Source organism: Cicer arietinum, chromosome 4 (genome assembly GCF_000331145.2).
Source record: "Cicer arietinum cultivar CDC Frontier isolate Library 1 chromosome 4, Cicar.CDCFrontier_v2.0, whole genome shotgun sequence".
Classification (NCBI taxonomy): Eukaryota; Viridiplantae; Streptophyta; class Magnoliopsida; order Fabales; family Fabaceae; genus Cicer; species Cicer arietinum.
The window spans coordinates 17,852,320-17,864,545 of NC_021163.2; the positions used below are offsets into that span (position 1 = coordinate 17,852,320).

Here is a 12,226-nt window from a genome sequence, read left to right on the forward strand (position 1 = left end):
CCTGCTACTGCTTCGATGTGTGTGCTCAAGTCAGGTTTCTTGTTTGCGGCATCCGAGTTTGGAAATCATGGTCTGTATCAGTTTAAGGGAATAGGGGATGATGATGATGTGGAGGCCTCGTCTTCAAGGCTGATGGAAACTGACGAGGGTTTTCAGCCTGTGTTTTTCCAGCCTAGGAAACTGAAAAACCTTGTTAGGATTGACAACGTTGAGAGTTTGATGCCAATTATGGATATGAAGGTCAGTAATCTGTTTGAAGAGGAGACTCCTCAAATTTTTACTCTTTGTGGGCGTGGACCTCGATCTTCTCTGAGGATCTTGAGAACAGGTTTGGCAGTCAGTGAGATGGCAGTTTCTAAGCTTCCTGGTATACCCAGTGCTGTTTGGACTGTGAAGAAGAATGTTATTGATGAGTTTGATGCCTATATTGTTGTGTCGTTCACTAATGCCACACTTGTGCTTTCCATTGGTGAGACAGTCGAAGAAGTCAGTGACAGTGGGTTTCTGGACACTACTCCCTCTCTTGCTGTTTCTTTGATAGGTGATGATTCTCTCATGCAGGTTCATCCAAATGGTATTAGGCATATTAGGGAGGATGGCCGTATTAATGAGTGGAGAACTCCTGGAAAGAGGACAATTGCCAAAGTTGGGTCGAATAGACTTCAGGTGGTTATTGCTCTAAATGGAGGGGAGCTTATATATTTTGAAGTGGATGTAACTGGTCAGTTGATGGAGGTTGAGAAACACGAAATGTCTGGCGACGTTGCTTGTTTGGACATTGCTCCAGTGCCCGAAGGCAGACAAAGAGCCCGTTTTCTTGCAGTTGGCTCATATGACAAGACAATCCGAATCTTATCACTGGATCCCGACGATTGTATGCAGACTCTAGGTATACAAAGTCTTTCTTCAGCTCCAGAATCTCTTCTTTTCCTTGAAGTTCAAGCATCGGTTGGTGGTGAGGATGGCGCAGATCATCCTGCTAGTCTTTTCCTGAATGCTGGTTTACAGAATGGTGTCTTGTCTAGAACTGTGGTGGATATGGTCACAGGCCTGCTTTCTGATACCCGTTCTCGATTCTTAGGATTGAGAGCCCCTAAGCTGTTTCCCATTATTGTAAGAGGCAAGCGCGCTATGCTCTGCTTGTCAAGTCGCCCTTGGCTTGGTTATATTCACCAAGGACACTTCCTTTTAACACCCCTTTCATATGAAACTCTTGAATATGCTGCGTCATTTTCATCAGACCAATGTGTGGAAGGTGTAGTTGCTGTTGCCGGTGAGGCTTTGAGAATTTTTACCATTGAAAGATTAGGAGAAACATTTAATGAGACAGTTATTCCACTTAGATACACGCCTAGGAAATTTGTGCTGCAACCCAAACGGAAACTTTTGGTGGTGATTGAGAGTGATCAAGGAGCATTTACTGCAGAAGAGCGTGAAGCTGCAAGGAAAGAGTGTTTTGAGGCTGCTCAAGCTGGAGAAAATGGGACAGGAAGTGCAGACCAAATGGAAAATGGTGGGGACGACGAGGATAAAGATGATCCCCTCTCTGACGAGCATTATGGCTATCCAAAAGCTGAATCAGATAAGTGGGCATCGTGCATCAGAGTTCTTGATCCGAGGACAGGAACTACAACCTGTCTTTTGGAGCTTCAGGAGAATGAGGCTGCATTCAGCGTATGCACAGTAAATTTTCATGATAAAGAATACGGAACTCTTTTAGCTGTTGGCACAGCTAAGGGACTGCAATTTACTCCCAAAAAGAGTTTAATTGCTGGGTATATTCATATATATAGGTTTCTAGACGATGGAAAGTCTCTTGAACTTCTTCACAAAACTCAGGTTGACTGTGTTCCTGTTGCTCTAACTCAGTTTCAGGGAAGATTACTTGCTGGAATAGGACCTGTTCTCAGGCTATACGATCTGGGGAAAAAAAAATTATTAAGAAAGTGTGAGAATAAGCTATTCCCCAACACAATTGTCTCTATTCATACCTACCGTGATCGAATTTATGTCGGTGACATCCAAGAGGTATATTTCTATTCAATGTTTACATGCACTTATTCACAGATTCTTTTACACTGCTACTATCTGATAACTGTTTCACTGATAAGATTTTCATCTGATTGTGTTTTATGTATTCTCTCCAGTCTTTCCATTACTGCAAGTATAGACGGGATGAAAACCAACTTTACATATTTGCTGATGATTGCGTTCCAAGATGGCTTACTGCATCATACCATATAGATTTTGACACCATGGCAGGTGCGGACAAGTTTGGAAATATCTATTTTGTGCGGTTGCCGCAAGATGTATCTGATGAGATAGAAGAAGATCCTACTGGTGGGAGGATCAAGTGGGAGCAGGGGAAGCTGAATGGAGCTCCCAATAAGGTGGAAGAAATTGTACAATTTCATGTTGGTGATTTGATCACATGCCTGCAAAAGGCCTCTCTTATACCAGGTGGTGGAGAGTGCATTTTATATGGAACAGCTATGGGAAGCATTGGGGCATTACATGCTTTTACTTCACGAGATGACGTTGATTTCTTTTCTCATTTGGAGATGCATATGAGGCAGGATAATCCACCTTTGTGTGGAAGAGATCACATGGCTTATAGATCTGCCTATTTTCCTGTTAAGGTATAGCTAATCTATATTATGCCGTTGATTCTTTCTGTTATTACTATGTATGTTTGCCATCTATACTGAATAAAAAATTTCTATCTGCCTAGGACTTCTGATACAACTCGTCCGAACGTAGAAATTTGTTCATTTAGTGTATTTTAACCATAACATAAATTTTTTGACAAACTAAAGTCCTGGATATTTGTGTAGGATGTTATTGACGGGGACCTATGTGAGCAATACCCGACATTGCCAATGGATTTGCAGAGAAAAATTGCTGATGAGTTGGACAGGACCCCTGGAGAAATACTGAAGAAACTCGAAGAAGTACGAAATAAGATTATTTAAGAAATGATCATTAAAGAGGTATTATCCCCTATTTCTGTTATTTTACTGTCTATACTACTATTACAATTAATAGGAAAGTAAGCAATACTTATAGTTGCAATTCTATATCTGTGAGACAGAACTTCAACGACCAACAAAATCATTTCTAAACAATGTTAAAATTCTGCACTAGTCAAATATTGATATGGTCTGGTATTCGTCAGAGCATTTCAAATTGCTTATGGGTAGCAAGAAAAGCCAGGAATTTTGATTTGACGAATGCTAATGCGACCTTGTATTTTGTGCAGGTGTTGTCGGAATCTTGTTATTTGAGTGGGTCGTTTGGCCGTAGTTAGTCGCTAACAAAGTGAGTGACGAACGCATGTGTTTCTCATTCATACGGGAAGGTGGAAGCTGTGATTTTATTGTCCCATTTATTTATGACTCTCTACTCTGTAACTGCAGTGCGTATTGTTGAATTGAAGTGAAACCCATAAGCCGCAGTTTGGCAATATATGCTGTAATTAATGATTTAATTAACTGTTATCATGGTTTGTGGATGTGATAACTCAACAACCCATCTCTCTCAATCTAACCCCAGCACGCAGTCTCGGTGATCTTTGAATATCACCACCACGTTGTCCTTTTTCATTGACAAATACTAGATCCTTTTGACGTAAATATTAGTTATAATAGAACAGTTTTTCATAATTAATGAATTCGGCCGTTGTGGTCGGACTTTATTATGGATTTTTTACCACATTCTGCATAGGGCCCTCTTATCTCTTCCTTATTCGAGCCCGGGTTATGAACGAAGGGACCGAGATGGAAGTATCAGCAACAACTGGGTTTATTACGGGACACCGCATGATGTTTATATCAATCTATTATGCGAGATACAATAACTGTCCTAATTCTACCATATATTTTCTTAAATTTTGTACACAAATAATAAATACTACTATTCGGATCCCAGATACGATAATCCAATCCAAATTCAATACGTAATCTTTGAATAACACCACCACCTTGTCCTTTTTCATTGACAAATACTAGATCCTTTTGACGTAAATATTAGTTATAATAGAACAGCTTTTCATAATTAGACGCAATACCAATTAAATAACAAGTTGAAAACTTAACTAATTGTTTTCAGTCGTTCATCACTATACAAATTAAATAAATGTTTGTGGAAAATTTCCACATTTAACCGTTGATATATGGCTGAGATGTAGATTGTGGGTTGGTATTGATTGATTGATCGGGATTGTTATTGAATCGATTGCAATGTATGATTTGAAACTTTGCTCATAGTAGTATTAGCTATTTCTTGCGGTTCAAAAAAGTTTGGTTTTTAATGGCAAAAGTAATTGACTAATACAATACAAGCCCTGTCCTCTTGGAATGGTTTGTCTTGTCTAGTAATTCGTTTCTACCGTAGTTAGTTTCTCTAGCATGCTTGTACTCGACTTTAAGGAATGTTACGTGTTTCATTCTATGCAAATTATATTGCAATTAGTTTTATTTATGAGTTTAATGATTATACACCATTCCACATTCAATTAGAAGAAATATAAGGTGCAAATAGAGATAAGTTTCCTAAAACTATTATAACTAAAATAATTGTGTACAAAAAAAAATAACGGAAGTAACAGGGACGAGATCTAGTAAAACAATATAGTATGTAATTGCAATTTTTGCAAGAGTCACACACATCATAGCTTACATTAAGAATATTAAACACTAATAATAACTTATTATTGAAAACTAGAAATCAGAATATTAGTAGCTAGTTTTTACAAAATCTTCATTTTGTTGTTTCAGTTCTCTCTCTAATCTTGTGTTACCATAACGAGATCTCTCCTCTATCCAACTAATAATATCTTTGAATACAATGTCCAAATTTTCTGGTGGCTCTCCAAACAATAGACCATGCCACATTCCTGGGTACAACTTCAGTGTCTTATCAGTGCTTGAGGCCACATCATATAATTGTTTGCTCACTGCTTTATCAGTCACTCTATCTTCTTCACCATGTAAAACCAAAAAAGGTAGTGAAACCTAACCAATAAGCACACAAATCAGTCATCACTTTTAAAACGATCGGATTCATTGACACCACGGTGTCAAATTTAATATTATAACATATCTAATAATTCTTTACTGTATATATACTATGAAATTCACCGTTTGGTTATAAGCTATTTTCACATGGAGTATGTTTATAAAATTTTATATCAATATAAAATTATTTGATCTATCATTAACATACTTTAAAATTAAGAATTTTAATTAAATGAGTTAATTATGATATACCTTAAAATTAATATCAAACTTTTTAGATATGATATACGATAGTAGATTTGAATTCAAGGGTGTAGTTTATAATACAAATATACAATTAAGAATTATAATAATATTAAGTTTTGACAAATGATCCTAACCCTATGTATATGGACTACATTAAAGAGATTGGCATTGAAGAAGATAAAGAATTAGAAATATGACAAACCTCATTTAATCTTTGCTCAAATTCTGTACAGACCCTGTTAAGTTCGAAAGCTGTTTTCAAACGAGGCTTGCCTTTGTAGCAATATTTATTAGCTTTAATCTGCAATTCATGAATAACAAGCTTTAATTCTATCTTCAATATGTATATTATTTTTTAGCATGTGTGAATCAATTATTTTCATTTTCTCAAATTAGTTACACATGTCAGTGTCGTGCTAGACATCAATGTTGATGATAATTTTGGTTCATTAGTATATTTAGATTCCAAAATCATCCAATACATCCATTTTTTCATCCCCAAATTTGTACCAATCAGTTACTCTAGTTAGTACTATTGATGGTATAAAGACTTAGATGGTCAATTTTACCAAATAGTTTATTTTTTTTTATTTACACTAGTTTGTGGGATATGATTTGTGAAAATATAAATATAAATATAAATAAATAAATATATATATAATATATACCTGCTGTCTGACTTCAGGAAGTTTAAAGGCAATCTCATTGATATCTTGGCCAGGGACTATTTGCCATGTTGGAAAGATTTTGCTTAATCCACTCAATATAGTTACCATAATTGCATTGGGTCTTATATCATCTGCCATCTGCACAATTATTTTATTTCAAGAATAATAAAAGTTGTTAATTATTGTTTGAATCAGTTGATAATGAATTGTATGATTTGTTTATATTAAAAATTAATAAGTCACTTTCTGAAGGAATGGTCTTGAAGATCATGTGACGTGATATGGAGGAAACTATGTAGCAACAATATTTTAGCGTATAAATTTTGATTAATTACTAACTAAAGAAACACTCTACCAAAAGTCACAGGCCATCTCATTATCAAATATTAATAGTATATATATTATGGGTCCAATGTTGATATTCTAGTGGGACACCATTGAATTACTTTGCTTTAAGAATCAACTAAAATTGATGTATAAAAAATGTATTGATTTTTTGTGAGTAAATCAAAGTATCTGCTTGCAGTTATTAATTTTTCGAATTAACTAGTTGACAAATATAATCATATATTTTTCTATACATATTAATGTCAATGATTAAACCTTGACCAAATTATCAAGGAACTTGAAAATCTAGCACTCTTCATACACCATGTTGGTAGGTGTATTCAAGTTAAACTTGACATATCTCAATTTCTTTTGAAAAAGGAAAGCCTACCTATAAAGAAAATACATTCTCTGATATTTTTATTTTATTTATTAACTAATTAGTATTTTAAATATATAGTAATGAAAAATACAAACCTATTTAAGAGATATAATTTCCTGTTCTGAATGGAGTAGTTAATTGTAACCATAAACATCCATTTTTAGATGGACCTCCCTTAGTCCCTTCTCACACACATGTGAAATATGTGAACATCATATCCTTTAATAAAACAAATTTGATTTTTAGCAACAAAAAAACAATTTTAATTTTCTCGCCCTCTTGTTTCTTATATATTCTTTTCCATCAATTTGTTTATGTGTTCCTTTTAAATAAAATAAAATAAAATAAAAAATTATCAGTTTACTAGTATGCATCTCTCACGTCTTTGGTGGAATGCACATCATATTCCTAATAAGATTTGTGCCCACAAATTGACATTTATTGTCGTGGATATTGAAGATTGGACAAAGTAAGAAGCAAGAATATATTCTCCGTAACCATGACAAGAGCTAAGTGGAAAAAAAAGGAAAAATATATGTATAAAATACACCCTCCCGATTCAAGTATAAAAAATTAACTTCTGTTAAAAAAACTAAATGTACATTAATAAAGAATAGTAGTCATTTTGTCTCATTATAATGAGTGTTTCATTTGTGTATATACAATTCTTAAGAAAATTATTATTTATATAAAATTTAAGAATAAAATAAATTTTATTTAGTAAAGTTTTTTTATTAATTATAGTTATAAAAAAGTTAAATTACATGAATTAAATATTAATATAAAGAGACAAATAAATATAAAACGACTAAATATTATAAAAGAAGTACTTAGTATAAATTAAAATGCAGGAGTGTGATTGAACAACAAACATGTGTGGACAGCATCTTGAAAAAACATGTTTTGACATCAGGACAAATAAATAAAAGAAGCAACGAGAAGACACCAATACAAAATTTTGTTTTTCTAAAAACAGGTACAACACAACCAATTAAAATTGTTCAAGTGTTTATTGTTTTTGTTTTCTTTTAATTTTTTCTAAATAATTTTAAGTCTAACTTAACATATTGATATTGTCTACCATGTTTCAAAAATAACATCTCTTCTTTTAATAATGAAAAGAATCATGTATGTATGGTGCATATATAAAGTGAGAAGTTACAATAATAAATGTATGTATGGTGTACACATAAATCAAAAAGTAAGAGTGTCAAAATAGTCAAAAGAATCAGTATGGTATATTTATAAAGTGAAAAGTAATATTATAATTAATCATACGAAAAATTAACCAAACATGGTTAATTTTACGTATGGTTGTACTATAGTTAATTTTACGCATGTGTAAATAATATCAATCATTTATCAAATTAAAAAAAAAAATATTACAATTATAATAAGAAAAACTAACCTTACACATGGGTGCAGCCAAAATAGCACCATCCCAATAATGTGGATTTTTCCGGTGCAAAAGCAGAGCAACAGCTCCTCCCATTGATTCTCCTAACAAATATCTCATCTTGTTCCTATTTTCCTCTTTTTCTGTTATTTTATTTATTCGACATACATTAAAAGACAAATGAATAATGAGCCACATCATAGTGTTTGAATTTGAATAAAAACATAAAAGAAGTAATTAATTGAAGATGCTGACCACATATGGTGCTAAAATGGTGGAAACAATCATCAACGATATTCTCAAACTTATTAACAAGACCAAATAGCCCATCTGATTTTCCATGTCCTTCATAATCCAAACCATATACCGCAAATCCACCCTTTGCAAGTCTTGTTGCCGTGCCTATATTCATTCAATTTAATATTTATTTATTTATTTATAATAATCATATATAATAATTAAACAAATTTTAATTTAATTACTTTGCATGGTCATGCTGCACTCCATGGCATATCCATGACACATAAAGATTAATGCTTTTGGATTTTCGTTCTCAGGAATCCATCTGCTTGAAAAAAGCCTTTTTCCTCTAGAATTCAATATGAATTCCTGAATAAAAAATAAAATAAAATAACAACAAGTAAGCATTATGATGATTCTGTTTTTTTTTTAATAAGAAAAATCCTACAAGAGTATGTTGGTGTTAATCATACCTCTTCATATTTGATCTTAATTTCACTAGCCTGCAAAACAAAAAGTAAAAATAAAGATCTTTTGAAAAATAATTACGGAAAAATAGAATAATTAATTATACATAGAGAGGGAGAGAGCAAGACCATGAAGAATATGCTGTTGAGGTTGAGCTTCGAAGCTTTTCTAATTCTTTGGAAAAAAGAAAGAGAAGAAAAAGTAAAAGGTTGGTTTAGATTGCAAAAAGTGAGGAAGAGAGTCTTCTTTATATGAGTGAAGTGAAGGTGATAAAATATTGCATGAATATTAGGGATAACATTAATTAAGATGTATGCGTGTATGTGTGTTTTTGGATAAGAATTAAAAATCCGTTTGGCTTTTTTATTTATAGAAAAATATAATTTGTTAACAAAAATAAATAATAAATTGAATAATAGCCAGATAAATTTATTTAGCGTGTGGGATTCGGTTTGATATAGTTTGATTTGTTTCGATTTAATGCAATTAAACAATGTAGTTTCTCCTAATAGCCTGGCCCCACCTATGATTCTTCAATTGCCTGCCATTTGCCTATTTACTAATAAACCTTGTTGAGTACATTGTTTAATATTAGTAATTTTTTTGTTATTATATGTCTAGTCAAAATAAGTTGCGTCAATAACAAAAATTTAAACTATTCAATTATTACATTAAAAAAATTCACTGACCAACTTCAATAATTCGGTTTAGTGATAAAAATACATTTATTCAACTTTACGGATTGTATATTTGATTTTTTTTAATATTATTGAAGGAAAATAAATATAAATATTTTTATAAATATTTATTAAACTATACTTTTATTTATTTATTTAAGTATAAATATTTTTTTAAAAGTTTTAGTTCAACGTACAAATACTGATAGAACTTTACAGTTGTGTGATTTAATTATAGTAGAATTTATTATTTTCTAAAAAAAGAAATAAATAAACAATTTTAAAGGCAATTATTATTAAAGTTAAATGGTTTAAATTATTTGATAATTATTATTTATTATAATATAACTTTTTATGCATAATATATATATGAATTAAACTTATTATTAAATTACATGTTTTCAATGAATATTATTTTGGTCTTAGTTATAAGAAATTTTTTGGAGAATTTATTTTATTTATAACAAAAAGTTGTGACTTTTAAAGAGTATTTATTGTTTAAATGATTGTTTTTAATCTTTATTTGATACTTTTCTTTTAAATATTAGTAAATATATTTAACGTTTCATATTTTTCAATTAGAGTATTTTTGTAAAAATATTTAAAATATTATAATAATATACAAGTTCATTGGACCAATAGAGATTGAGCGTAGTCGAATATGTTATATTCTCGTAACGTGATAAATTTAAATTTGAATTTTTACTAAAAAAAAATATTTACATAAGTTATGACAAACTAAAATATAAAATAATAATAATAATAATAATAATAATAATAATAATAATTGGTATTGATAATGAATCATAGGGAGAGGGAGTACGTTGTTAATTGTACATATGCAACTTGACTTTTTTACCATAACATAATAATGAGTTGTACCAAATATGTATGTTCAATTCTTTTTTTTTTAAGAGATGCAAATTGACTTCAATTTTTCTGATTATTTTTGGTGCGTGTGCGTGCGCTACTTTTGACCGGAGTGTGAACGTTTTAGTACATTCTACGATCTTAGCTGGGCACTGGCCAATGCAATTACCACTTTTGAAGTTTGTGAATCACCCTTTAATATTTTAATATATATTTTTAACACATGTTTTAATATATTATTTTTATTAATTAAAATATTCTATGTCCCATCAAATTATTATATCTCATATAAATTTATTGAAATTGATGTAAATTTTATTTAATTAAAAAGAGTGTGTTAAAAGTGTATTGATAGTATTATTCAATTATAAAACATACTTAAATATTTTTTATAGTTATTTTAGTACTAAAATAAATTTTTAGTTAATTATTTTAATATTTGAATATATTTTCGTTAGATAATTTAATCCATAAAAAATTTAACAAAATATAGAGTTTTTTTTTTTTACAAAAATATTTATAACTTATATACATTTAAAGACTATGATTACAATATATGACCCATTCAAGAATTCAAATTTTAGTTGAATCCGTGCAATGAAAAAAAATGACTTTCTTTTTTATTGTAGGGAAGAAAAGGAAAAGGAAAGAGATGGGGCCAAGAAAAGTAAACCTTCATTATCACGTGAAAAAAAAAACAAGGAAAAAGTTAAGGCATGTGAATAACTCGAAAATATTAAATTGTTGCCATGAAATGAATGATAAATCAATTACAATTAAGGTTAATTTATCGTGTGCAGTAAAAAAATTTATATTATTAATAAATTACAATCATTTTAAATATATAATTATTATAAAAATAAAATATTTTTAATAATTAAACTATTGTAATTGATTAATGATATAATTTTTTTTATATTATATAAATTAAATTCTAAAACAATATCATTTGGAATAGAATCAATAAAAAAAATTATTTACAAATAATACATATGTGTTATAAACTTATAGTGGATAAAATTAACGTCTAAAAGTATATTTTATTTATACATTTATAGAAATATAAATAACTTAAATACAAATGAATTATTTCATACGTATAACTCATGCCGTAGTTGTATGGATGTTTAATATAATGAGATGTGAACTTAAACTATAGATTTTCTATTTCTTAAACTCTTTAAGAACCAAAATAAAATATAATAAAACAAATTATCGAAAACTATTAAACATGCATGTCATCGTATTGTTGATTTCATATAAATTATATGTTACAATAATTATTATACGCTACATGTCCTATTAAGAATCTTGAGAAATAAAAATAATAAAAAATAGAAAATATCTAAAATTGAAATAAATTTTATGTTGATAGAACGAAAAAAGATATAAAATAAAACAAAAAAAGATATAAAATAAATACATGATAAATTCAATATATAGAACTAGTAGAGGAACAAACTAACCACTTAAAAACTAATTATAACTTACTTTACATTTAATTTTAAATAATATTTAAATCTAATATCTTTCTATTAATTGAAATGTACTTACTAGATTTTAAACTTTGAAAAGTGTCGCAAAATAAATACAGAAAAGACACCAGTTAAAAAGATTTTAAAATACAAAATTTATTGGTTAAAAAGAATGAATTTTGTGTTTAATAATTAATTATTTTTATCAATAGAATTCAAAATGTGAATTGAATTTTATTTAAAAAAAAGAATATCACCAAAAAATTTATGAATGAATTATTCTTTCACGAGACAACATAGATTTTGAAGCATTCTTGAATTGTTCATTTAGAGCAATTGTTTTTGAACCGGTAGTTTACAACTTCTTGTCGAAAACTTTTGCTAAAAAGTATTCTTTTTGAATCTCGAATAATAAAAATTTATTGTATATGAAACATCTTTTTTTTTTTTTTTTTTTTTAAT

General features: G+C 29.7%; 2 protein-coding genes across 2 annotated transcripts in view; one reads left to right on the forward strand and one right to left on the reverse strand.

Annotated features, from left to right (window-relative positions):
* The window catches only part of LOC101497519 (spliceosome-associated protein 130 A), a 4,767-nt gene extending 1,270 nt beyond the window's left edge, over positions 1–3,497 (forward strand). The window contains exons 2-5 of the mRNA XM_073367903.1: positions 1–2,028; positions 2,148–2,639; positions 2,835–2,990; positions 3,260–3,497. The exon at positions 1–2,028 is cut by the window's left edge and continues 9 nt beyond it. Of these exons, the coding sequence (XP_073224004.1) occupies positions 1–2,028; positions 2,148–2,639; positions 2,835–2,972 (2,658 nt within the window). The 3' untranslated portion in view covers positions 2,973–2,990; positions 3,260–3,497. The remainder of the gene's footprint in view (positions 2,029–2,147; positions 2,640–2,834; positions 2,991–3,259) is intronic.
* A 1,119-nt stretch (positions 3,498–4,616) lies between these two features.
* Positions 4,617–9,044, reverse strand: LOC101497855 (caffeoylshikimate esterase-like). The gene is made up of 8 exons (XM_004497259.3): positions 8,871–9,044; positions 8,748–8,777; positions 8,517–8,643; positions 8,290–8,436; positions 8,047–8,177; positions 5,930–6,067; positions 5,464–5,562; positions 4,617–5,012 (listed from the first exon to the last, which is right to left on the reverse strand). The coding sequence occupies exons 1-8, from the start codon at positions 8,871–8,873 to the stop codon at positions 4,734–4,736; spliced, it is 954 nt and encodes a 317-aa protein (XP_004497316.1). The 5' UTR covers positions 8,874–9,044; the 3' UTR covers positions 4,617–4,733.
* Positions 9,045–12,226: the final 3,182 nt, after the last annotated feature.